Source organism: Myotis daubentonii, chromosome 4 (assembly GCF_963259705.1).
Source record: "Myotis daubentonii chromosome 4, mMyoDau2.1, whole genome shotgun sequence".
Classification (NCBI taxonomy): Eukaryota; Metazoa; Chordata; class Mammalia; order Chiroptera; family Vespertilionidae; genus Myotis; species Myotis daubentonii.
In genome coordinates, this window is record NC_081843.1 from 17047397 (window position 1) to 17074619 (window position 27223).

The window sequence follows — 27223 nt, forward strand, 5'->3', positions numbered from 1 at the left end:
AGTATAAGGAATTGGCAGATGAATGGGTTAAAAGTCACATCATTTCTTTCTACCATTCCATCCATCCATTTGACTCCTTTCATTTCAGGCTTCTGTGCCATCCTATAGCCAAGGGATCTTGAAGAAGCTGCAAGTTATATTTGGTTGTTTGATACTGAGTTTTCCTTCCTCTAATTTGCATTTTTTCAATGCTATCTGTTCATTTGTTCATCCACTCAGCTGGCATTTACTAGGCATCTATTATATAATAGGTCGATATGGGAAATATATTGATGAATAAGATTCAGTTCTTGTTCTCTATGAGCATAAGTTGGGTTTGTATACCAGAGGGTCATCCATTTATAGATATAATAGGAAATTTCTTAGAAGTAGTTGGAAATTCTGATTAGGGCTTAGAATAAAAGGTTTACTCTAGAGCAGTGGTCCTCAACCTGTGGGTCGAGACCCCTTTGGCTGTCGAGCGACCCTTTCACAAGGGTCGCCTAAGACCATCCTGCATATCAGATTTACATTACAATTCATAACAGTAGCAACATTACAGTTATGAAGTAGCAACAAAAATAATTTTATGGTTGGGTCGCAAGATGAGGAACTGTATTTAAAGGGCCAGAAGGTTAAGAACCACTGCTAGAGATTTAGATTACAGAGACCTATGTGCATTTGTGGTGTTTTTGAAGCTGTGAAGGGGAAGGTGTTACTGGGAGAAGTGAGTTCTAAGTAGAACTTTGGGGGGTCCATCTGTAATGAACGAACTAGTGGAAGAGACAGGTGGAGTAGTCAGAGGTAGGACAAGGACTTAGTGAGGAAGGCAAGTGGGATGAGATGAAAGTGGAGGATAGTTATTGGTGCCTGCTGTTTCAGAGGGCTTGATCAGGATTGAACATTTCATTTTAGGTAGTCACCTTATTGCCTTTGTTTGCCATCATTATTATATTGTATACCATGCCTGCAGTTTTACTTTGCCTAAAGCCTTTGGACCAGCCACTCTAGGGTTTAGATCAGTGACTCTCAATCCTCTCTGTACTTTAGAGTCACAAGAGTTACTTTTAAAGAGTACTGATACTTAGTCTTTTTTTAAAGACTACAAATTCATGAGCCTTGTTCCTAGAGATTCTGATGTGATTGGTCCAGGGTGGGTAAAGCTGCCAGGTGATTTCAGTGTGAAGCCAACTATGAGAATCACTGGTTAAGACTTTGGCAGTTAGCTTTCCTCACTTGTGCTTTCAGGGCTGTGGCTGCTTGCTGTGGGTTTCCAAGCTTGCCATCCAGATGTTAACTGTGTTCTCATAGGAAGCAAAACATTGTATAGTAACCTGTTATATCTTGTGTTAATAGGTAGTAAGGTATGTTAGTAATTCCAATGGTCTGGGTAATGGAGTTTGTGATATACTGTAAGTAAATTATGAATTTTCAGAGAATTATAATGTTCTTAAATGCTAATGCAGCACATTATTATTATTTTGGTAGATAAAGGTCATCAAATATTTCAGGTTTAAAAACAGTTCTTGATTGTTTTTGTACTGCAGATGTATGGCAAATTCCAACTTGTAATTTAGATGATAGAGTGCTGGGAACAAAAGTTAGCTAGTTGGCAAAATCAAATGCACAATGATTGCTTTGACTCTGATTTTCTTTTATGTGACTTTATTTCAAGTCCCGGGCAGAATAGACAGTCCATAGATGTTTCAGCAGCATTTGAAAAGAGCTGGATATACCATTTCTAGAGCATATAGTGATCACAGGTGGGCATGGTGAGGACTTTATCGATAGGTGTTCAGTAGGGACTGACTGCTCTTGTGCCTGTGGGTGAATGTGAGGGCGCTGTGGGGAAAGTGCACTAATGGATGTTACTGTCTGCTATGAACCAGGCTGCCAGAGCTGCTGAGGGAGAGAGCAGACAGAAGTTCTTCACCCAGGATATTAATGGCATCCTCTTAGAGTGAGTATCTTTTGTTTCTTTACTGTTAGCATGCCTGGGTTTGAGCAGGCCAGGGTATTGGGAGTGTGATTGAACTACATAAAGTTGACCACTGATGAGATTTTTAAAAAATTATTTTTGTTTTATTGTTCTTTTTAAAGAGGGAGGGCACACAAAATATTTGTCTCTAGGAAATAATAGACCTTACTAATCTTAGGTAGCAGACATTATTAGACACTGTCATGGCCCGTTGGAAGTGGATTTTGTGGCAAACATGAGATGAAAAAGAAGGTGTTGCCTGCCTGTCTCTGGGAAAAGTAAGAGATGATTTGGTACAGCCAGGGGCCTGCTCTCCTGGGTGCTACTCAGCGTACCTGGTCATTCTTTCCTTGCTGTCACTTCTCCTCCCAGGGCCAGTGTGCACCATCCTGTAATACTTCTCCCAAATGCCTGAACCTCTGAGATGCTACACTGTATGAATTGGGTTAAAAAAGCAAAGCAACAACAAAACAACCCTACACACCTAAATCCAAAACAGATTCTTTGTATGTGGCTCTCTAGCTTTACCGCTTCTCTCCTGGTTACATTTTGCACTATGTAGCAGAGGAAGCTTGCTGCTCAACAGCAGAGGATTTTTCACATGTAAGAAGGTTGTCAGGACTTAGGGATATTCTAGCAAAGTACCTTGCCTGGCCAGGTCAGGACGCCTGGGCTGTGGAGAGCACCTGAGGATCAGCAGAGATAGGAGCTTTATGCCCACAATGCCTGTTAGCGTATGCCAAATAGGGAGAGCTCAAGGGATCCAAGACTATTTGAAATAGTGTTTTGCTTGTCTAGATGGGGACACTGGAGGGATGAGAATTTCCCTGACTTCCTGATCAGGGATAGGACTGGGAACTGGAATAGTAAGGAAGTGCTTTTAGAAAATATTGACCCCAAGTAACTCAGTTACCTTCCAGTAAGCTTTTCTGTCTTTTTCATTTATGAAATTTAATATTGCAGAGATTGTTCTCTTGGGCTCTGATAACGTTGGACTTGGTCTTGTCTTGGACCTGAGAGCCTTAGTCCACTTTACTCAGCCAGGTTCATCAGGTTTGGGAATTTTTGTTTGGTGACTGTTGGAGGTCTGTTGCACCGGCCACTTGGTTGCATTGTGTGATGAGATAAGATTTTACCTGCTCTTGGCTCCTAGCTTTCCTGTCTATGGTAAGATGATGTAATGATGAAAGAATATGCCTGGGCTGTGGCCCATTGATAACTATTCTGTTCTTCAGCATAGAGGTGCAAACTCGGGAGCTGAGTAGCCAGGTTCGTTCTGGGGTATATGCCTATCTTGCTTCATTCCTGCCCTGCAGCAAGGACACTCTCGTCAAGCGTGCTCGAAAACTTCACCTCTGTGAACAGGTGGGTGACTCTGCAGTGGAACATGTTGGCTTTGGGGCCCAGAGGAGGGGTGACTGAGTCTTCACAGATGTCACAGGTGCTGTTGCACTGCCTCTGCGATTATTTCTGTAGTGGGTCCTCAGTATAAGAAGAGGTACATAAAACAGATTTATGATATGTCCTGCTCTCTGCAGGGGGGGCGTCTGAAGGAGCCTCTCCAGAAACTTAAGGAAGCCATTGGCAGGGCAATGCCAGAGCAGATGGCCAAGTACCAGGATGAATGCCAGGCCCACACACAAGCCAAGGTTGCTAAGTAAGTATGTGCCATCACTCTCATCAGTATTCCCACCTCCTTATCTTAGAGGTCCCAGGGGATGGGGGACAAAAGGGACGCAGTGGACACAGGAGAAAGTAGTTTTCCTGTGGTGACTTTAGGGTCCTGTTTAATTCTGTTCACCCGGTAGGATGCTGGAAGAAGAGAAAGACAAGGAGCAGAGAGAACGGATTTGTTCTGATGAGGAAGAAGATGAAGAAAAGGGGGGCAGGAGGATAATGGGACCCCGGAAGAAATTTCAGTGGAATGATGAAATCAGGTGTGCCCAAACTGGGTCCTTGCCTCATTGGAGGGTTTGTGGGGCCAGTGTCTGAGCATGTTCCCGTATTTCTAATGAAGGTTAGAATCATTTACTTTAATCAGGGCTGGTGAAAGCACATGATTAAAACCTTGAAGAAGCATTTGGGGTGGTTTGAAGTTTCTGACTTTTGCCTACTCCTTAGGGAGCTGCTCTGCCATGTGGTGAGGATAAAACTGGAGAGCTATGATCTGGAGAAGAACAACAAAGTCCATTCCTGGGAGGATTATGTGAAGGTGTTTTTGGATGCTGAGGTTAGACCTCTCTGGCCTAAAGGCTGGATGCAGGCCAGGTGAGTGCCCATGAACAGCCATGTGGTCAGTGTGACGAGGTGAATATTCTTGCAGTAAAGAAATATTTGAGTGCTTCTATTGTGCCAAGTCAATAGGGTTCCTTCTCTCAGGGACCCACTGTCTGGTTGACTCAACTGTAATTTCGCATGAGGAATTGGGGGGCATGAGGAATTGGGGCTCCATGCCCTTCCAACCTCAGTCTGCCCTTCCATGTGTTGAGATGATGGCTCCTACTGGAAGCTGAGAGATGGAAACATCTTAATGTTCCGAACAGAAGTCTCATTTGCAAGTAGCAGAGCTGACTGATTATTGGAGTTAAGTGCTAGACTTTTCTCATAGGCTGCTTTGTATTATGTAGCTTCCCATGAATAGGCTACATCTGCAATACCCAAAGTTGGCTGGAGCTAGGGTTTTTTTTAAAAAATGTTTTATTGTGGTAAAATATACTTAAGATAAAATTTATGATCTTAACCTTTTTTTAAATCCTCATCTGAGGATATTTTTTCCATTGATTTCTAGAGAAAGTGGAAGGGAGGGAGAAAGAAGGAAGGGAGGGAGAGAGGAAGGGAGGGAGCGGGGAAGGGATGGAGAGAGGGAGAGAGAACATCCATGTAAGAGAGAGACATCAATTGGCTGCCTCCTGCACACACCGCTACTGGGGCTGGGGAACCTGCAACTGAGGTACGGGCCTGGGAATTGAACCCATGACCCTTCATTCTGCATGCCAACGCTCTAACCACTGAGCGCGAAACCATCCAGGGCCCATCATAACCATTTTTAAGTGCACAGTTCAATGGTATTACATACATTGACATTGTTGTAGCCATCACCACCATCTATCTTCATAAATCTTTTCGTCTTATAAAACTGAAACTGTACCCATTAAATGATAATTTCATGTTTCCCTCTCCCCATAGACACTTGCATCCTACTTTCTGTCTCTCTAAATTTGACTACTCTTAAGTACCTCATATAAGTGGAGTCATTCAGTATTTATCTTTTTGTGACTGGCTTACTTCACTTAGCAAAATGTCCTCAGGGTTTATCCCCGTTGTAGCATAGCACAGAATTTCCTTCGTTTTTAAGGCTGACTGACATTCCATTGTATATATGTATCGCATTTTGCTTATCCATTTGTCAATGGATAGTTACGTTGCTTCCATATTTTAGCTGTTGTGAATAATGCTCCTATTAACATGGATGTACAAATATATTGAGACCCTACTTTCAGTTCTTTGGTGTTTATATGTACCCAGAAGGGGAATTGCTGGATGATATGGTAATTCTATGTTTACTTTCTTGAGGAATTTCCACAGTGGCTATTTTACATTTTCACTAACAGTGCACAGCATTTCAGTTTCCCCACATCCTCACCAATACTTGTTTATGGTTTATTTTATTGTAGCCATCCTAATCCTAATAGGTGTGAAGTGGTATCTCATTGCAATTCTGATTTGCATTTCCCTTATGATTAAGGATGTTGAGTATCTTGTTAAATACTTATTGGCCATTTGTATGTCTTTGGAGAAATGTCTATATAAGTCTTTTGCCCATTTTAAAATTTACTTGTTTTTTGTTGTATTTTAGGAGTTATCTATATATTCTGGCTATTAATCCCTTATCAGATATATAATTTAGAAATATTTTCTTTCATTCTGTGGGTTGCCTTTTTACTCTGCGTATAGTGTCTTTTGATGCACAACTTTTTAAGTATTCATGCAGTTCAATTTGTATTTTCTCTTGCTGTGCCTGTGTTGTTATATCTAAGAAATGATGGCCACATCCAATGTCATGAAGCTTTTATCCTATGTTTTCTTCAAAGAGTTTTATTGTTTTGGGTCTTTCATTAATTTCCTTGATCCATTTTGAGTTAATTTTTGTATATTTTGTATATAGGTGAGGGGCCAACTTCTTTCTTTTGCATGTGGATATCCACTTTTCCCAGCACCATTTGTTAAAAGAAATGTTCTTTCCCCTACTAAATGGTTTTGGCATGCTTATCAAAATTATTTGACCATATATGTGAGGGTTTATTTCTGGGCTCTCTGTTACTCCATTGGGTTACATGTCTGTCTTTATGTCAAGACCACACTATTTTGATTACTGTAGCTTTGCAGTAGTTTTGAAACCAGGAGTTGTGAGTCTTCCAGTTTCCTAAGATTCCATGTAAACTTTAGAATGGGTTTTCTATTTCTGTAAAAAATTGTCTTTGACATTTTGAAAGGGATTGCATTTAATCTGTAGAATACTTTGGGTAATATTAACATTGTAATAATATTAAGTCTTCTAATCTATGAATGTGGCATGTATTTCCATTTATTTATGTTGACTTTAATTTATTTCAGCCATGTTTTGTTTTCATTCTGTAAGTTTTTCATGTCCTTGGTGAAGTTAATTTCTAAGTTTTAAAAAAATATTGTTGAAAGGTTTGGGGTAGGGCCAAGGTTTCAAGGCTCAGTGTAATCAAAATGATGTTTATTCGAGGCACCTGGGTGCAGATGGTCTGACTCAAGAAAGAGCCAGCGGTGAATTGGGGAAGGAGCAGGCTTTTTATGTGCTCATGGAGAGCTGCGGGGGGTTGGGAGGGGGGGAGTGAAGGGCTGTGCAGGGGTGATGGTCTTCAGGAATTTCTGTAAAATAACCACTCAAGGGGAGCATGTTTGTGCAAGGCTTAGGCTAACAGAACGAGCTTTCCCTTTGACATTTGTTAGATTTTGTAAGGCTCAAGCCTTGCTTTCTCCAGTTAACCCTTTCAATTGTGAATAGAATTATTCATGTGTAGAAATACAACTGATTTATATGTATTGACTTTAAAAAATATATATTTTTATTTATTTTGTTAATCCTCATCCGAGGACATTTTTCCCATTGATTTTCTAAGAGAGAATGGAAGGGAGGAAGGGGGAAGGAGGGAGAGAGAGACAGAGAGAGAGAGAAACAGAAACATTGATGTGAGAGAGACACATCAATTGGTTGCCTCTCGCATGCATCCCCACTGGGCTGGGGGTGGAACCTGCAACCCAGGTTTGTACCCTTCAGTGAGTGGGCCGATGTTCTAACCATTGATCACACCAGCCAGGGCTATTTGTTTCTTTTTTAATGTCCCCACTTTCTGATTTTGATTATTTGAGTCTTTTTTAAAAATATATATATTTCTGTTGATTTCAGAGAGGAAGGGAGAGGGAGAGAGAGATGGAAACATCAGTGATGAGAGAGAATCATTGATTGGCTGCCTCCAACACGATCCCCACTGGGGATCGATTCCGCAACCTAGGCATGTTCTCTTGACCAGAATCGAACCTGGCACCCTTCAGTCTGCAGGTTGACGCTCTATCCTGCCAGGGCTTGAGTCTCTTTTTTCATGACTTGAGTGGACTTTATTTTGCAGGCAAGAATGCCGCAGATGACGTAAGGGTAATCATTAAACTGAGCTCTCAATAGCAAGGAGACACTCATCTGGAAGAGGGCTCAGGCAACCAAAATTTCAAGAAGTACAGGTTTAGGTCTAAGAAGGTGTTCATGGTGTAGTCATGATGCTGGAGATTCTTGTAGGTGATGTTGTATAACAACTCAGAAGGTGCAGCTGCTCATGCCGGCATTTTTGGTGGACTTTGCTTCTTGAGATTCGGTGGCAGAGATCCTCGTCACTCTGGATTCTACAAAGAGATAAGCTGTAGGAGCAAGTGTCTTGTAGAAGCATAGTCTTCAGTGCTCCAACTTGTCCTTGCTGGAGTAGGAAGGCTATCATTGTGATGACTTGGTGCCTGGCAGGGCAGAGGTGCCCAGCAGATTTCATTTAAAATTTATTTTTCAATTACATTTGACATACATTATTATTAGTTTCAGGTGTTAAACATAGTCATTAGACATTTAAATACCTTACAAAGTGATCACCATAGTAAGTCTGGTACCATCTGGACACCATACATGATTATTACAATATTGTTGACTATTTCTCTATGATGTACTTTACACCCATGTAACTATTTTTATAACTGGCAATTTGTTCTTAATCTCTTTCACGTATTTCCCACCAATGCCCCTCCTGCCTGGTGACCAACAATTTGTTCTCTGTATTTGTTAGTTTCTATTTTCTTTGTTCATTTCTTTTTTTTTTCTTTTTTTAGATTCCACATTTAAGTGAAATGATATAGTATATGTCTTTCTCTGATTTATTTCACTTAAGCACAATACCATCTGGGTCCATCCATGTCACAATGGCAAGATTTCTTTCAATTTTATGGCTGAGTAATATTCCATTTTATGTATGTACCACATCTTCTTTATCCATTTGTCTGTTGATGGATATTTGGATTACTTTCACATCTTGGCTATTGTAAATAATGCTGCGATGAACATAGAGGAGCATACATCTTTTTGATTTAGTGTTTGGCTTTCTTTGGGTAAATACCCAGAAGTGAAAATGGTGGGTTATATGGTAGTTCTATTTTTAATTTTTTGAGGAACCTTCATACTGTTTTCTAGTGACTGCACCAATTTAGAATCCTTGAATTCAGTTCGCTAATTGCTAAATGAGGGTTCCCTTTTCTCCTTTGCCAACACTCGAGGAATGAGGATATTTTTTTCCATTGATCTTTAAAAATATTTTTTTATTGATTTCAGAGAGGAAAGGAGAGAGAGAGAGACATCAGTAATGAGATAGAATCATTGATAAGTTGCCTTATCACTGGGGTTTGAGCCCATAACCTGGTCATATGGCCTGACTGGGAATTGAACTTTGACCTTCTGGTTCATAGGTCGACACTCAACCACTGAGCCTTGCTGGCTGGGCTCCATTGATTTTTAGAGAGAGTGGAAGAGAGGGGTAAAGGGAAGAGAGAGAGAGAAATATCTATGTGACAGAGATACATCTGTTGGTTGCTTCCCACACGCCCCCCAACCAAGGGCAGATATCAGACCTGCAACCCAGATATGTGCCCTTGACTGGGAATTGAACCTGCAACCCTTTGGTGTGCAGGCCAATGGGTCTTATCACTGAACCATGCTGGCGTAGGGCTCTGTCATTATTTTCTCAAATAGGTTTTTAATGTCTTGTCTTTTTTGTTTTTTTAATCCTCACCCAAGGATATTTTTTCCATCGATTTCTAAAGATAGTGGAGGGGGGAGGTAGAGAGAGGGAGAGAAGAAGAAAGAACCATCAGTGTGAGAGAGAAACATTGATTGGTTGCCTCCTGCACATGCCCTGGGACCTGCAATCAAGGTATGTGCTCTGGACCTGGAATTGAACCTGAAACCCTTTGGTCCAAGAGCTGACACTCTAACCACTGAGCCAAACCAGTCAGGGCGGTTTTCAATTTCTTACTCCCTCTTCTCCTTCCAGCACCCTATGATGTAAATGTTGGTACCCTTGAAGTTGTTCCAGAGGCTCTTTACACTATCTTCATAATTTTGGATTCTTTTTTTTTTTGCTCTTCTGATTGGGTGTTTTTTTTGCTTCCTCATATCATATTCCAAATCATTGATTTGATTCTCAGTATCCTCTTACTCTACTGTTATTCCCTGTAAATTATCCTTCATTTCTTACTGGTCCTTTTTTATGTTGTTGATGTTCTAAGTTCCTTGAAGTTCTCATTAGTTTCTTGACCATCCTTAGAAGTATTGTTTCAAACTCTATCTGGTAGTTTGCTTGCTTCCATTTCATTTAATTCTTTTTCTGGAGATTTCTTCTGTTCTTTCATTTGTTTCTTTGTCTCTGCATTTTTGCTGCTTTTCTGTGTTTTTTACTATGTATTAGAGCTGTTTTGTCTCCTGGAATTGGTAGAGTGGCCCTGTGTAGTAGGAGTTCTATAGGGCCCAGTAGCTCAGCCTCTCCGGTCACCTGAGCTGGGCACTGTAGGGGCACCATGTGGCAGTGTGCACAGTCTTGTTGTAGTTGACCCTTGATTGCTATTGGTGTCACTGGGAGGGATTGACCTCCAATCCAATTGGCTGTGAGGGCCATCTGTGACTCCAGTGGAAGAGCTGCTGTGCAGGAGATGCCCCTATGGAGCAGGACTTACTTCAGTATGACTTTGGTGCTCACTGAGTCCACCCCTTAAGTGTGTCACTTGTGGATGTGGTAGGGTTGTAATCTGGTGTGGTCTGAAGCTGACCACTGGGTGCTGTGGCTCTGGGGGCCTCCCGGGAGGTGCAAAGTCAGTTACTGCCTTGCTCTCTGATAAGATGGCTGCTACTTGTGATGGGCTTGGAGGTTCCTAGACGACGCCAAGCTGTGAACCAAGGCAGGCTGCTGCTAGTGTTAGGCCTGGGGCCAACTATCAAGAAGTATAAGGCATGCTGATGCCAGCTGCTGCTTTTTTTGCAGACTTTCTTAAAAAAACACATTTGTCACCGGCCAGCATGGCTCAGTGGTTGAGCGTTGACTTATGAACCAGAAGGTTTCAGTTCAATTCCCAGTCGGGGCATAAGCCCGGATTGCGGACTCGATCCCTAGTGTGGGGCATACAGGAGGCAGCTCATCAATGATTCTCTCTCATCATTCATGTTTCTATCTCTCTTTCCCTCTCCCTTTCTCTCTGAAATAAACAAAAATGTTTTTTTAAAAAGGAAAGCAACTGGTAATATTTGAATACTTAAAATTTTTTTAAAACCATATGTTTGTCATTACCAAAAAGAGACATCTTTAAAACCCCATGCTGCATAGAAATGTGGATAGTTCTAGTTATCTGGTTAGCGGACAAAAAGCAAGCACTTAAGGTCTTCAACTTTAATCTTTTGTTCATTCCTTATTGCTGGAATTTCATTTCATGCATTTCTTCTTATTGGATGACTAAACCAGATGGTAGAGAGGGTAAGCCTGCATTTACTCAACCCTGCCCTGCTCAGCTTAGGGAGCAGACAAATTCTCAGCTGGTGGATCGACTGCTTTTGTCTCTTTGCCATGTTGTGGCTTAGGGTTTTCTGGCCGTCTGCTTCAGTAATTGAAGTTGTGGCAGTACCAACTTTGAGGTGGCTGCTGACCTTGGGTCTCATCTCCTTGATTTTCCTTATCTTCTTCATTGCCGTCCTCTCTAGGCTTTCTTTAGTGAGGAGGGTCCCTGTGAAATCATGGTCTATCACCCCGATACATATTTTGTCTCACTGGTCTACTTTATTCACCTGCACCCTGGTTTGCAGCACCCTCCATTACTTCTCCCTGCACAGGAAGGTTGGAATACTGTGGGCAATGCCCAAAGGGTCTCCGCATGTAGTACAGTGGTAACCATCGCCTGGGATAGGGCTGCGTGAGATAGGGCCGGCGCTGTTGGGCCTGGCCTTCAGGAGCCCTCTCCTATCTCTCATTCTTTTCACCACTTTCACTATTCTGGTAATTGCATGGAGGACCCTTGCAACGTGGATAGCGTCTATAATGGTTACGGTCTGCTGCATATTTACTGCCTTTACTGGAACTCCACCAGGGCCTGTAACATTTGCTGCCTCCGAACCTTTTCTCCTTCAACATCAAACTCCACAGTCTCTCCATCTCCTACACTGCAAAGGTCCTTCCTGGGTTATTATTCTTTACGTCAACCTTGTGTACAAATACATCTTCCTTGGTGTCATTCCGGTTGATGAAACCATATCTGTTTCTTACATTGAACCATTTTACTGATTCCAAAACCTTTGTTGCAATAACCTTCTTGTCCCCCAGTGATGTGAGGCTGCCCTGGCTGTCAGCCGCTGCCTGTGGTGCTGGGCTTGGTGTTGGCAGTGCTGGAGGGGGGCAGTGGGGATACTGCTGGGTCTTAGCCTCCCTGCTCATGGTTATGGTGATGGTGATTGGGGCCGGCTGCGGCAGCTATGGTTCTCCCAGGGTGTGATGATAACTAGCTCTGTGGTGACAGTGGGGCTGCTCAGGGCTCTCTGGGGTCCACTTTCGACTTCCACTTGAACTCTCTTGTTAAAATTATTACTATTTACTTTTTTTTTTTTTTTATCACTGTAGATTGTCTGTGTGCCAACGAGAAGCCTGAGTGTAGATTTAATGTTTTCTTAAATCTTTTCTGAGCTTTTCCTTGGGTATGCATAGTCACTTTCTAATTTTACCCATGTATGCAGTTTTGAATGTCCTAGTCTTTAAGGTTTGGCTTCTAAAAGGGGAAAGTTGAAAAATGGTGTTTAAAAAAGGCACTGGCCCTTTAAATCTCCTAGAAGTCATTTGAACCAGAGGTGCAGGGGTTCACAATGGTGGGAAGAGAAACAACAATGGCTGCTCTCTCTGAACAGAAGGAGCAATCAATAATTAGAGCACAATCCTAACCAGTTTGGCTCAGCGGATAGAGCGTCGGCCTGCTGACTCAAGGGTCCCAGGTTCGATTCCGGTCAAGGGCATGTACCTTGGTTGCGGGCACATCCCCAGTAGGGGGCGTGCAAGAGGCAGCTGATCGATATTTCTCTCATCGATGTTTCTAACTCTCTATCCCTCTCCCCTCCTCTCTGTAAAAAATCAATAAAATATATTTTTAAAAAAATAATTAGAGCACAAATCCTGATAGTTGTAGGAGAAGGTCCTTTTGCCCACCCTAGTTCCTGCAAGCTACTTCGGGAAGAGGTGCATAGCTACTTACTATGGGGTTAAGGATTGGGTAGCTGCTACTGTGCTAAGAGCTGAAATAATCCCACAATTTACCCATCCAAGTCTTCCCCTGGAAGGTGCTAGCTTTGATCAGTCTCTAGAGGTTCAAAATAGTTATTTCAGAGAGATTCTGCCAGGGCAATTGTTGTCCAGGTGGGGAGAGGATTAATTCTGATGCTTTCTACTCTGCCAACTTCCCAGAATCCTCCCCTGGAGCTCATGTTCTTGACTGGACCTGATTTTTTGTGGGTTGGACAAATCATGGAACCTTTTCTTGTTTCAGTATCCCATCTGTAAATAGAATTGCTCTTCTCTCCTTACAGATTGGACTTTTGAAGGTATGAAGGGAAGGGCATAAAGATCATTTTGTTGAGTTTCTCTGGAAAGAGACATACTGTGGGTCAATCCCCATTTTACTCTTAGAAGATGAGAATGGTCATCAAGGAAAGCACTCCTACCTTTAGGGGAAACATCACTAAGAGAGGTTTGGATGTAGAACCATAGCTTTTTTTTTTATTAATATGATTTTATTATTTTAGAGAGGGAGAGAGAAAGAAACATCAATGAGAGAGAAATATCAACATTGATCGGCTGCCTCCTGCAAGCCACCCAATTGGAGACTGAACTCGCAACCGGGGCATGTGCTCTGACCAGGAATCAAACTGAGCCACATTGGCCGGATGAGCCATAGCTTTTTTTGCTAAATCTTAGACTCTTGCCTTTCAGGTGGCCAGCACATCTACTTTTGATCTTCTCACCAGCAATGAAGTCACTAGTGCTCTGACATTTAATTAATAATGGGTACTGAGTACTAAGGATGGTAGGGAGCTCTAGAAACAAGGTCTCTGTTTTCAGGGGGCTTATGTAAACTCCACCCTGTTATCTGTTTATTTCAGGACTCTGTTTAAGGAGAGCAGACGAGGCCATGGGCACCTGACATCAATCCTGTGAGTGTCTCAGTGTTTTCATTTCTCAAGACAACTGCCATTTTTATCTCTGGTGGATCTCCTCTAAACCTTTTCTGTGTTCATTCTTTTGTTCAGGGCCAAGAAGAAAGTAATGGCTCCTTCCAAAATCAAGGTGAAGGTGAGTCAGCCTGCTCAGGTCATGTACCACCTGTTCTCTCTCTCCAGCCATGCTCATGAAACCTTTTGAATGACGATGGCAGCTCATTGAGCTTTGCTGCTCTGGGGGACAACTCTTCAGGATGGTATTCTTGAGGTTGTACCAAGAGGCAGGCCAGGTCCACCAGAGGAGCCTTGGGTTGTTGGCAGGGCAGAGACCTGAGCTGGGGCACTTAGTACCCTCCATCCTCAGTTCTAGGAAGCAGTACCCACCTGGCCAGTTCCCAAGGTTGTTGTGGAATTAAATGAGGTCTCCCTGACAGCTGTCTGAGGCATGAAAAGCCCCTGCATATGTGAGAGTATTATATTGTGATAAAGATATTTTTATGGAAGAACACACTCCTAGCCAAGTGTAGGTTAGCCTAGAGCTACAATGGAAAGGAAAGGTGGTTTGTTGAGTTTAAGTAGCAGAAATGAAAGGAAGTACAGTGATTAGAGAATAGAGACTGAAAATGAGCTTAGATATTGCAGAAACCTCTCAATGTCATAGAAATTGCTATTTTACTAAAATTTTATAAATTCCTGACGCTTTATAGTGCCCTTAACCATACCAGAACAGTGTGGGAGAATAAGCTATTTACATTGTTTATATCTAAGTATCTGTTGAGCTCCTGCAGTGTCTCAGGCACACTGCATTTAGCACTTAGGATGCAGGAGTGATGAGATAGTTCCCATTGTTATCCCATGAAAGGACTTTTCTTTTGAACCCCCTGAGGGGACAGGTGCTTGGAAAAATCAAGGAGGAAAAGAAAACTAATTTAAGGCAGTTTTCATGCCATGCATCCTTTTCTGATTATAGTTAGGAACATTCTGAGATAGTGTGTGAGCCAGTAGGGAGAGTGTCTTTGCTCAAGTCTTGTATTTTTTCAAAATCAGAGAAAAGAAGCATTTCCCTGTGGGTTCATGTGTACTTAGCAACAGAACATGCTTGGGTAAGCCCAGGCCCAGCCAGATGGACGTGTTCAAGTCCACAGAGGCTTGTCACCTGCGCTTGTCTCCCTTATTTGTGATTACATAGGAAGGCCTGATTCTTGGGACCTTGTGGTATTCTCACACCTGCATTCTTTTTTTTTTTTTTTTAATATATTTTATTGATTTTTTACAGAGAGGAAGGGAGAGGGACAGAGAGTTAGAAACATCAATGAGAGAGAAACATCGATCAGCTGTCTCCTGAACACCTTCTACTGGGGATGTGCCCGCAACCAAGGCACATGCCCCCGACCAGAATCGAATCTGGGACCTTTCAGTTCGCAGACCGACGCTCTATCCACTGAGCCAAACCGGTCAGGGCTCACACATGCATTCTTACAACAGGACCAGTGTTGGCGTCTTTGGGCATTTCTTAACATCAGCATTTCTACTTTCCTTTAGGAATCATCTATTAAGCCTGATAAAAAGGTTTCCGTCTCACCAGGCCAGATTGGCGGGCCTTTGGCTTTGCCTTCAGAACACCCGGGAGGAGGCCTGAACTCTGGAGCTGCAAACAGGGAGCTTTCATCCCAGGCATTGGGCAACCAAACAAACCCTGTTCCTGTCAGCCTGGAGAACTCGTTGGATGGAGACTTGATCCATAATTCAGCTTCCTCATTGGAGGCTGTATCCAAGGAACTGGCTGCGCTGAACAGCAGAGCAAGTGGGAGCTCCGAGTTCACATTGCCTGCACCCTCGAAAGTGCCTGCAGAGAAAGTTGCAGGTGTTTTAAGTACGGAAGAAAAAAGGAACTTTACGAAGGCTAGCCCTTCTGCCCCACCACCCTCCAGCTCTCTGCAGTCACCCCTCAATTTTCTGGCTGAACAGGCTCTGGCACTGGGGCAGTCCTCTCAGGAGAAAAAACCAGAGAGTTCTGGCTATAAAGAGCTTTCCTGTCAGGTTTCCCTGAGCAAGGGCCTGCCAGAAGGGCACCAGTCCAAAGCAAAACACCATGGTTTGCCACGGACGTCTCATGCACCCCAGACAGCAGCTCCCCTGCCTGGCCCCCAAGTAAAAGTCTTTCATGCAGGCACTCAACAACAAAAGAGTTTCACCCCCCCAGCTCCATTTGTCAGTAAGCTCCAGGGCCCAAAGCCTTCTTCCCCACAGTGTCATCGTTCCCTCATCCAGCTTGTGAAGACGGCAGCCAAAGGCCAGAGCTTCCATTCCTCCACACCAGCCTCTCCAGGAGGCACACCAGCCTCCAGCAGTAGTTCTCATAAGACCCCAGCCTTGTCCTCCGCTGCCCTGAGCCATCCAGCAAAACAGCACTCAGCCAGCTCCTCAGGGCCATCTTACAAGAATAGCCCCTTTGCCGGCTCTATCTCCAAACACGGGATTTCTTCTGGCAGCTCTTCTGTAGGAACACCAGTCCAGAGCTCCACTTCTGGCAATCTGCTCCCCGGTGCACAGCCTGCCTCCACAGGACAGCCTGCCAGCCGACCTGTCCCAGGCTCTGCAGTGAAAAAACCGCCTGTTTCCCAGAAGCTGACCCTAGTGGCCCCTCCCGGGGGTCCAAGTGGAGATTCTAGTGGTGGGACCCAGGGAGTGGCCAAGTTACTGACGTCCTCCCTGAAGCCCAGTGCAGTTAGCAGTGTGACATCGTCTACCTCCTTGCCAGTGAGTATCCTGGTACAGCAGCCACCCTTATGGGTCTTGTGGACAAGGCCACCTGCCTTCCCTGATCAGACAACTGAAACTGGAGGTTGGGTTGGAACAGTAAACCCAGAAATCATAAGGACTGGCTTCCTGTTTTCCTGTCTTATCTTTTCTGTTGGCATGAATCCCAAGAAAGCCTGAAACTTCTGAGGAGGATGAGTGGAGAGAAAGGACTGGTCAGCACTGTGTTTGCAGGGAGGCTATGAATCTAGAAGGTGTGGAATGAGTCACAAAACTTTCCTTTCATGGCTTCCTAGCTGTCCCATCTCTCCAAACGAGTTAGTGAAATTATTACTATCTATCAGATCGTTAGTTACGTAGAGATGCTCATACAGTAGGAAGATGAGTACTTCTAAAAGTGATTCTCCCAATTGGGTTTTGAAGGACTCTGCAGGTCAAAGGTGATCTGACAGAGTGCAGTGGCTGGTGAGGCCTGCCTGTAGGAATTACAGAAGTCGGGTGCAGGTTGGGGAAATGGGAGAGAGTATTTTAGTTTTCCCACTATGTAAAACGACTATTTGGTTGCAAAGAAAAAAATACAGAAAGGTATGGTCAGTGAGGTCTCACTGGCTTCTGCCCTATTTCTGTCACCCAACAAGGTAACAATGTCCCTTAGTTTCCAGGATTTTCCCGTTTCTTTCTAAAAGATTACTACATACAAATTTGTGTGTGTGGCTTATGTATATAAAAATACATATATTTGTACATACCTATATTTGTGGATGTCTATATATAATATTCTTGCCTTTCTTTCTTGCACAAAGGAGGCATATTTAACATCCTGCTTTTTAAAGTGAACACTGTGTCCTAGGAGGCATGTTAGGCCAGTTTAGAGACTGTTCTTGCTCTTTGGGGCTGCAGACTAGGGTTCATGCATAAGGAGCAGTCGATGTCCCTACCCTGTGTGTTGACAGGTTTGGTTTGTGAGCAGGCCATGGACAGGCTGGAGCTCTGATCCTTTTGTGTGTTTCATCTCCAGAAAGGAACGAGTGGGGCTGTGCTACTGACCAGCTCATCGCCCTTAAATCTGCTATCCTCATCCTACAAGACAGGCGGCCCAAAGCTGCCTGGGGCTGTGAACTCAAACTCCCTGGGGATCATCTCTCCGTTTCCTCTCCGTGTGCTCTCCTTTAGCGCCGACTCCTCTGCCAAAGCAGGGGTCTCCAAGGATGCCATCGTCACGGGCCCTGCCCCTGGGACATTTCACCATGGCCTCAGCCACAGTAAGTGCTTCTCCCTTCCCTCTCCTCATTTGGGGGCACAAAAGGTGCCCGGGACTACTACTGTGATCAGTGAGTCCTGTTGTCGTGTACGGGGTTCCCGTGTGTGTCTGATGTGTGGCTGTGGGCAACATTTTCAGGGATCGTGCTGAACCCTTCCCCAGGGTCTTTCACCAGGACTGGCCAGTAGGTTGTCTGGGGCTCTGAATCACCAAGGATGCTTTTCTGTTCTTGTCTTCAATGTGCGTGTCTTGTTCTTTTCTTCCCTCCTGTTTTCTCTCAGGTCTCCTGGCTGGCTTGCACTCCAGCCCGCCCCACGCAGCACCTCTCCCACACGCTGCCGTGTCTACCCACGTCCCGCAGAGTCTCCCAGGTAATTAATTGCCAGGTGGTCAGAGTGCCATGTGCACTGTGTGTCATTCCCCTCTCCAGTCAGTAGATGCCATCTGCTGCCAAAGATTTCAGTATCTTCACCAGATTATCACTGTGCTGTCTCGGTTTGTCCTTTGAGGCTCTTGTTCTGTGGGTACTTGGAATGGGACAGGTTTCCTCCACTTTGTGATTTCCCCTGGTCCCCTGCCACTGGGTCAGCCTTACCCCATGTGATCACAGAGGAAGTCAGGGCGACCTGTGTATGAGGCAGAGGAATCCCCAACCCTTGGCTAGTTGGGGCACTACAGGCCTTTAAATTCAAGCTGCTATACCTTCCAGGTAGTACCAGCTAACAGAAGGCTCTGTAAATTTAGTTTAAGTGAAAGGGGAAGTCCAAGTAGTAGCAAGAGGTCACAGTGGCAGGGCCTCAGGAGGGACCTTTACCTCTGATGTCAGCATGTATTCAAGAGAGGAGCAGCTGTCAATTCAGTTCAGATGTAAAAGGCAGAGAGTTGGGAGCACAACAGGAATTGGGACAGCGTTCCCTCTTTCCTTCTCCCAATTTTCTTCTCCAGAGAGCAGTGACTTTCAGAAAGGGGCACTGTACAAGCTCTAGGTTTATAGCTGTGAGAAGCTGGCACCTTTGTCATCAGCAATTGGCCTTACCCTGTGCTAGGACCTGATTCTTAGCTGCAGCTAATGGAATGCTGTTGTAGAGCCTCAGGGATCTTGGTTTTGGCCTACTACCCTTACTACTCTCTGGAAACGACCAGGGGCCTCATTGGTCAGGGAGAGCCATGCTTCAGGAAGCCGAGCCTGGAGCTGCCCTGGCAGACTGATACCCGGTGGCAGTGAGATGGAATTCATCCAGCTGGGCATGCCTGACACCTGCTATACTGAGAGCACTGGCCTCGACATGGCTCAAGTCTGTCCCAGATTTTGCAGTGGGTCCCTGGCCCCTGTGTCCTTAAACGGATGCATTTGTAGTGAATGCCAGCAGCCATCTGGGTATAGGAGTGGATTGTAAATCTCCAAGATGGAATTGTTGCTTCTCAAATAAAAACCTAGGGCTAAACTTGTATCAGCAGTTACTCCGTTTTCCCCCGGAGAAGCAGTAAAATGTAGTGTGGACTTGCTCCACAAACTGGTGGCTGCCGCTGTAGCTGAGATGATGATATAGGGGTTGCAGAGCTACCTGGGTGAGAGCTTGTGGTTTTTCAAAGAGAGATTGCGCTGCTTCTGCTGCTTTTAGGAATGTCACCCTTTTAAACAGAGACAATAATGAAGAGCCTTTGGAATGTGACTGTTGGTCTGTGGTATTTTCAGCAAAAAAAGGGAAAAGTGCTTTCTTGTACCATTTCTTCCGTTTTTCCTCTGGGTATTAAAAGGCTATCAGAAAAGCGTCTGTGCTGAAACAGGCGGAGTAGGCTTTTCTTCTCCCCTTTAGACCTTCAGGCTATAGGATTCCATTGAGTGGTTGTAAATGAGAAGCTGTCTGGACATTTTAATTGTGTAACTTATTTCTGATTTGCTTTTTTTCCTATGTGGACTCAGAATGCTAGTGCCTTTGAACTTGTCTTTATAGAACCTGAGGATCTATTGATGGTGAGAATGTTGACTGCTCCTTGACTTCAATGTGACTGTCAAACCCCATCATGGAACCCATGTGCCATTGCATAGTTGTAGCCAAGAACAGAAGTGGCCCACATTGCATAATAGAGTTGCTGTGAACACAGCACTCCATGAGCAGCTGCCTTCACGCTCCAGGCTGCTATAAGTAACAACACACTGAAATCACCTCTGTCAAGTGTTTGTGGCTCGTTTGAGCCTCAGCATACTCAACATACAGATGTGACCTCCTTGAGGTTTGGTTACTGCTGCCTTAAGAAAATCAGAGATCCTGAAAGATGTATGTTGTTTTTGCTTATTCTTTTCCAGATGCTTCTCAGCTTCATGGGAAAGGGGCTGGTGTTCCACGGAAATTGTGACCTCTTCAGAGGAAATGCTGGAAGCTGAACTAGTAGGTCTCTGAAAAATCGGATAATCAATACGCTCTTTCTGCCGATCGGTTTTCTTCTGGAGAAGGCGTGAGTGCTAAGTGGACCGTCTCTTGGCACTTGTGACGTGCCTTCACTTGGGAGCAGCCTCGTGCTTCTCCAGAGGTACTGACTGGCCTGGTGATCCGGGCCTCGTGGCTTTGTCGCGGACAATCGTTGGAGGGGCAGCTCTAGGCTGGGAAGTGTACTGGGTCATGTATGGAGCTCTGGTGACAGGACTGAGCGTTGGCACACCTGTGTTGTAAGTCTGCCCAACCCCCTGGCATTTGGTCAGAGTAACTCATGGCACCCCACTGGCAGGGGCTCCTTTTGGCCACCCTAGGGTCCCTGGATGGTCATGGTGTCTATCCCATCCTCAGGCTGTGTGCTCAATGGACAGAAACCCAGGCTAATGCCATAGCTGGGGGACTTACCTTGTCTCGTTGAAAAATACTCAGAACAGCTAGTGTGTGCTCATCACGGGGGCCAGTTTATCCTCTAAACATGACAATGAAGCTCATTTAAAGAAAGATCTTTGTAGATTCAACAATTGTGATAGGATTTTTAAAGACACTTATTTTTGGCTGTTTTCATCATTACCATCAATGCGTTGGATAGAGTGGGACTGTTCTTCACATGTCATATTTTCACACGTCATATGGAAGACATAATCCCAGTGCCTTTATGGTGGAGCAGAATTAGACACACACCCATTAGGCCCTCTGTGTGGCTCTCAGATGAAGACCTTTTTAAAAGATGTCTGTACTTAAGACGTAGCCAGTTTATTTGAGGTTTTTTATCATTGCACATCATAATCTCTGCCGTCCTGACTTAAAGGTCATCTGGGTCCTCAAATCCCAGGTCCCCATTCAGCCAGGGCCTCTGTTTTGTTTTTCCAGAGTTCATACAGGTGGACTGCAGAGCCCCAAAGGCCTTTGAGGGCAAGGATATGAAAGGTTCCAAGTTACAGATAGACATTCCAGCTTATTTAGAAATCATTCTCAGGCAGAGCTGCAGGTGTGGGCCTTTGTGAAGTGTCTGCTGTATAGACAGGCCTTGAAGTCCTAGGGCTCTCCAGGCAGCGGGGCTATGCCTGACTTAAGGGTGACGCACCACTGAGCTTGGAGAGTGCATTAGAGACAGACTTAAGACAATTAACCCGGAGCTCCCAAGTCATTACGCTGTTCCCATTTAACCATTGGCTGCTTCACGCGTTTTAGGGCACTTGCCTGTCCTGTGAAGTCTCTGCCACAGGCATGTCTCAACTGACTGCTCCAGCTAAGTGATTTCAAATATTTAGAGAGTAAATAGCCTCCTCAGAATGTAGACCTATGTGGAGACACAGGCAGCTCTTTTGGTTCCTGGCACCCAGGGTCCAGTGCTCAGTAACTCATGCTTTATGCTGAGGTTTGTCTAGTGTCGGAGGAGCAAGGCCTCTGCTCTGACTTTTTACATAGGAACCAACACATGTTTCACATGGGGCTACATGGATTTCTTATCCCTTTATTATATATATATTTTGCAACTTGGATTTCCAGTTTGTTTACAGAATAGTCTTAGGAAGTAGCAAAAGAGCCAAAGAAGAGATTTGTATTGCTGAGCTCAGAGCCGTGCAGAGACTGCCCATGAGCTCCTTTTCTGCCCAAGACATCCGGTTCCCCTGCAGTGCCCCCTCTTCCCCACATACCATTGAGTGTGCAGCTGGAGCAGAATACCCTCATTTGTAGGAATCTAGTGATGCCTCTTGCCTCAGGGAAACGTTTCTTTGATGGGGAGATTTCTTTTTCTTGTTTATGCTTTATTTGTGGTAACGAAAGAGTGAATGACTTAAACAGCCATGGCAAGGCAGATCTACAGGCAGAGTGGGCTCCGGGCCTGGGGGCTGCGGTGCTGCAGGGCTTTCCTTGGTGCGGCCGTTTCTTAAGTGTGAAAGGGGCTGTGGCTTTGGTGCAGCCACTAGGTTGGTATTAGGGGGTGGTGTGGAAATTGTTAATCTTGTATAAAGCAACTGAATAAATTGTTTCAAGGTTTCCAATACATTGTTTCTCATTCTTTTTGCCATATTTGCTAATAATTCTGTCTCCCATAGGAACTGGTAAATGATTGGGACTGGTAAATGGATATCCATATGGGATATCCTGGCTGAAAACCAAGAGGGAGTAGGGGCAATAAATCACACACACAAAGGAGGAAAAATCACACTTAGCATAAAATTAGAGTCAAGCCACCAGGTGTTTATTTTTTACGCTATAAGGTGGAGTTCCCTATTTCTTTCCGTTGTCTTATGTAATAGAGGAGATACAGAGAACCTGAAATTAATTTGGTGAAAAATCAACTGTGTAGTATACCTAAGTACCAATTAGAGAATAAACAAGACTTGTAAGGCCCTGAAGCTAAGGCTAACAGCAACACAGTCCACAATGAAAACACTTTAATTTCAGAACCAGAAAAGTCTCGAATGGTGTGTTCTCCTGGGACAGTCAGGCTGACAGAGGGGCCTGTGCTGGTTTCTTTGCGTCTTTTCTGGCACAGATCCCAGATCTGTCTCACCATTAGAAGTCTGACGGAAAGTTGGCTCTCAGCCAGACTCCTGGAGGGGTGTGAATGCAGGTCGGCAGCCCCAAGGGGCCCAGTCCTTTGATGAATGGAAGGGTGTGTAGAAGGGAGGCCTTTCTGCCCTAGAATTTCCCCATCTGGTGTGCGAAGGCCATTGCTGCATGGAGGGGCTGGTCTGCCTCAGTGGTCTTGTGCTTTAGTGTTCAGATTGCTTCCAGGTTTCCCACAAGGAGTCTGTTGATGGACGTGTGTAGGACAAGGGAGAGAAAAGAAGGGCTCTGTGATTTTGAATCATTGGAGGATGAAGCAGGTCTCTCACCTGGGTTAACTGATGGCGCAGCCAGTGACCATTCTGCTTGTACGTGAGCTATACTCTGAGTAGCTTGGCCGAGAAGGCGTGGGTGGCATGCTCAGCTCCGCACGGATTAGGAGCCTGCACAGGGCCAGGGAGAAGAAGGTATGGGGTAGGAGAGAGCCAGCGTCAGCTTCCAGGGGACTGAGGGGCAGGGCTGTGCCTACTTCTGCCCAGACACCAGAACGGCCAGCTCCTGGATGGACATATCCTTGTTGACATATCGGTCGTACTGAGCAGGGGTCAGCCTCCCGTTCTGTAGGGCCTCTTCAATGGAGAACTTCTTGCCAGACTTCCTGTCGTGGATCACGGAGGACTCCCCGTTGGGACCCTTGACTGATATTTCCTCCCAGTCGCACTCCTGACTTCTGAGTTTCACAAACATGTTCCAGTCGATGAGGCCAGCCCGATGGGCTTCCTCCGGGGACAGCTCCCGGCCTGTGTCAGGGTCGATGACCACAATGGAGCGCCGCAGATGGTTTTCTCTCTGCTCCCTCTTGACGGCCACAGAGCCCAGGCGCTTCTGCAGCTCGTCGATCTCAAGATCTTTGTCTTTGGAGAGCCTTTTGAGGTCATCCAGCTCTCTCTCCAGGGACCATAGTCTGGAGTCGAGGTTTGTCCCAGAGTCCACTGTGGTCATGTTTCTCAGGTCCCGTGTTTCCGTCGCCGCCATTTCAATTTCTGTTTGGAGCCTCCGGGTCTCCAGCTCCAGGGTTTGCCGCTCCAGCTGTAGTTTGTGGTTTTCTTCCCTGAGAAAGTCCAGCTCCTTGGACGACTTGGAGTTGTGGAACTCCAGTTCTGACAGCTTGGCTTCCAGCCGTCCCACCTCGGCGTCCAGTTCCCTCTTGCTCCGGCTCTCCTCCTCCAGGCTGCTCTTGAGCTTCTGAATTTCCTGTTCAGTGTCACCTTTCTCCACCTGGACGCTTTCGGAGAAGACCACCTTTTCCTTGACCTCCATCTTCTCCAGGTTGATGAGCTTCTTCTTTAGGGTCTCCAGTTCACTCTCCAGGACCTGCCGCCGGTGCCTTTCCTCCTCCAGCTGGAGCTTGAGCAGGGAGTGCTCCCGGGCCTGCTGGGGGTCCTGCTGTAGCACCACTTTCTGCTTGTGGGTCACCTTCTCTTGGGCTTCCCCCTCCTCCTTTTCCAGGTCGGCCAGTCGTTGCTTCAGGCGCTGCACCTCCAGCTCGGCCTCCCTGCGCGCCTGCCGTTCACGCTCCAGCTCCTCCAGCTGCCGCTCCAGCTCGGCCCGCCTGCGCTGTAGCCGCCGCAGCTCCCCGCGCAGGTGGTCGATCTGCCGGAGCTCCACATCAATGCTCTGGGTGAAGGCGTCCACCTCAGCTCGCAAGCCCGGCTCCTCCTCGTACCTGACTACCTCCTGTTGGACCACCTTTTCCTTCACCTGGGAAAGCTCCTCCTCCTTCTGTTTGATTTTCTCCTCTTGGGAAGCCCTCTCCCTTTCCAAGTCCACTTGCTTTTTCTGTTCCTCTGATAGTCTGGCCCTCAAAGACTCTACTTCCTCTTTGGTTTGGGGGTCTTCCTGAAACTGAAGGATCTCCTGGACTACCTCCTTGGTCTGCACCTGGGGTTTAGTGTCTTTCAGAGCCTGGATCTCTTGCTTCAGCTGGTAGATCTCTAAATCACACCTTTCGATGAGTCTGGTCTTGTCCACGATCTCCTCCCGGAGCCTCTGGAGCTCTTTCTCCATCTCAGGGTCAGTCTTGTATTTAATGACTTCCTTCGTCACCTCTCTGACTTCCACCTGCGGGCCCCGCTTCCGCAGAGCCTCCAGCTCGCCCTGGTAGCTCTTCAGCTGTTCCTCGGCACCCCGGTACTTGCGCTCCTGCTCCACAAGCTCCAGGCGGAGGTTGGCCACTTCGCTCTCTGCCTTGGGGTCTGGCCGGACGATCTCCCGCACTTTCTCCTGCACCACCACCTTGGCATTTTCCTCTTCCAGGGCCCAAATCTTTCGGAGCAGCTCGCTCTTCTCCCTCTGGTGGGCACGAGCCTTGGCAGACTCGTCCTCATACTGGCGTTTCAGGTCACCAACCTCCCTCTCAACTGCCATGTCCTTTTCCACCTTGAGCACTTCCTTGACGGTGACCTTCCCCTCAGCCATGGCCCTCTCCTTCTCCAGTCTCTTTAGCTTGTCCTGCAGAAAGCTCAGCTCCTCCTCCTGCTTCTCCCTGTGCTTGCCCTCCTGCTGCTGGTCCTCCTGCAGCTGCCGGTACTCTGCCTCCAGCTGGGGGTCATTCTGCAGTTTGACCACCTCCTTCTCAGTGACCTTCTCCCTTGTCCGGCTCTTCTCCTCAGCCAGGGCCGCGATGCGCTGCTGCAGGAGGACCGCCTCTGCTTCCCGGGTGCCCTTCTGCCGCCTTAGCTCCTCCAGCTCCTCCCTCAGCCTCAGGACCTCATCCGCCTGGGCTCTGTCTGGCTCGATGCGCAGGACCTCCTTGACTACGTACTCCTGCCCGCCGTTCCTGGTCTCCTGCTCCAGGGCACGTAGCCGCAGCTGCAGCGCCTCCAACTCCTCCTGAAGCAGCTGGTTCTTGTGCTGCTCCTCTGTCAGCGTCCGCTGCATCTGCTGGAAGCTCTCCTCAAGTGCAGGGTCCGGAACCTTCTTCAGCACCTCCTTCCTCACCACTGCTTCCTGGGGGTTCTGATTCTGCAGAATCTGGATTTCCTCCTGGGCACTCTTGACTTCCTTCTCCAGCTGCTGCCTCCGCTCAGTTTCCTCGTCCAGCTCCTTCCGAATCTTCCACGACTCCTCTGCTCTGGAGCCCGGCTGGCTCCCTTGCTGACTCTCGTGGGTCACTCCTACCTCTGGCTGCTGGGAGGGAGAAGACAGTGCATGGTCATGTAAACAGGTCAGACTGGGGGTTCTGTGATCTCCAAGGGACTCCAAGTGCTGGGTTCACAGGAGTTCTAGGGTTACTTTTAAACAGCTGGTTTAGGTTTTCTTAAAATTCATCTGGTAAAGTATTTTAAAACCATAGAAAAGTGTGAAAGGAAATCAGTCTTCCACCTCTGGTCCTGTCCTATTGCTAGAAGGGTATCTGTCATCTTATGACAAGTACAGGCAGTCCTCCGGTTACGTTGGACTCGACATACGTCGTTTCGTGGTTACATCGCCATCTCCCATTTATTTATAAAAAAAAAGTTCCATCATTTCGACGTATGTACATATGTGCTCTATGTTTTTTATTATTTATTTACCACAAGTAAAGGTCAGGAATTGTTATCTTTTAAATTTTTTTTTACTGTTTCGCTTCATTACTGCTGTGTATATGCTCCATGTGAGTGACGTAGGTGCTTATGGAGGTGGGTTCCGACTACGGCGAAAATCGTGTTACTTCGCGCCGTAGGAACGGATCTCCAACATAACCCGAGGACCTACTGTATATTTTTAGTGTGTGCCAAATGTTTATTTTTCTGCACAAATGGTAAGTCCCCTGTTCTGCACCCTTGTTGCACTTAATCTAGATAGAGGAAATTTCACAGCAGCACAGAGAGCTCTACTTCACTGCTTAACAGCTACATGTGGACAGACCATAATTTACCCATTGCTGATGAGTATTGAGTTGCTTCCAGTTTCTTGTTATTACAGTGCTATCATAAACATTCTGGACTTTTAACATGTTACCTCTACTAGGTACTCAGCAAACGTCTGCTGGAGGGAATATATAAGTTACACACATGTCAACAGAAGCGCTGGCTTGGGCCAGTATTTGCACTGGTGCTGCCCAGCCATGTTTGCAAGGGACACTCCCCCTAGTTTGCAGGCTGTTTCTTTGAGGCTGAACGAGTCTTGTTTCTCACCTGCTGGAACAGTTTTGAGTAGAATGTGTTACACTAAGAGTCATTACCTGTCTCAGTAGATTTAGAGCAAACTCCAGGTTCTGCAGCCTCTGTCTGTTGATGGCGTTAACTTCGGTGAACTTGGCAGTAAGGGTCGCTTCCTATAGGGGAGCATTCAGCAAATAGGAGTCAATAGACTGAGGGGGAAAGAGCTAGGACGGGTTTTGAAAAGTCTGGCATTTGGGGATAGAGGGTAGCTTCTTGCCCCTTCCTACTTGGAGTTCTACTACAGTCATCTGGTGGAGAGAAAACTGGGTTTAGAGTCAGAAGTCTAATTCC

At 45.9% G+C, this 27223-nt stretch overlaps 2 protein-coding genes and 1 pseudogene across 10 annotated transcripts in view; 1 reads left to right on the plus strand and 2 right to left on the minus strand.

Annotated features, from left to right (window-relative positions):
- UBN1 (ubinuclein 1) overlaps positions 1 to 22218 on the plus strand; it is a 39062-nt gene extending 16844 nt beyond the window's left edge. For 5 of the 8 annotated variants that reach the window (XM_059693041.1, XM_059693048.1, XM_059693049.1 and 2 more), the window contains 11 exons: positions 1869 to 1939; positions 3193 to 3322; positions 3496 to 3614; positions 3766 to 3894; positions 4079 to 4225; positions 13698 to 13748; positions 13845 to 13887; positions 15297 to 16514; positions 17533 to 17776; positions 18057 to 18146; positions 20084 to 22218. In XM_059693041.1, the coding sequence (XP_059549024.1) occupies positions 1869 to 1939; positions 3193 to 3322; positions 3496 to 3614; positions 3766 to 3894; positions 4079 to 4225; positions 13698 to 13748; positions 13845 to 13887; positions 15297 to 16514; positions 17533 to 17776; positions 18057 to 18146; positions 20084 to 20133 (2292 nt within the window). In that variant the 3' untranslated portion in view covers positions 20134 to 22218. Of the gene's footprint in view, positions 1 to 1868; positions 1940 to 3192; positions 3323 to 3495; positions 3615 to 3765; positions 3895 to 4078; positions 4226 to 13697; positions 13749 to 13844; positions 13888 to 15296; positions 16515 to 17532; positions 17777 to 18056; positions 18147 to 19730; positions 20052 to 20083 lie in introns of those variants that run through there. The other 3 variants (XM_059693044.1, XM_059693045.1, XM_059693046.1) reach the window with 3 other exon arrangements.
- Positions 10414 to 15301, minus strand: LOC132233048 (Y-box-binding protein 1-like; annotated as a pseudogene).
- A 176-nt stretch (positions 22219 to 22394) lies between the features above and the next one.
- Positions 22395 to 27223, minus strand: part of PPL (periplakin) — a 47567-nt gene continuing 42738 nt past the window's right edge. The window contains exons 21-22 of one of the 2 annotated variants that reach the window (XM_059693040.1): positions 26953 to 27045; positions 22395 to 25913 (exon numbers count right to left, since the gene is read on the minus strand). In XM_059693040.1, coding sequence (XP_059549023.1) covers positions 23253 to 25913; positions 26953 to 27045 — 2754 coding nt within the window. In that variant the 3' untranslated portion in view covers positions 22395 to 23252. Of the gene's footprint in view, positions 25917 to 26952; positions 27046 to 27223 lie in introns of both variants that reach the window. The other variant, XM_059693039.1, reaches the window with a different exon arrangement.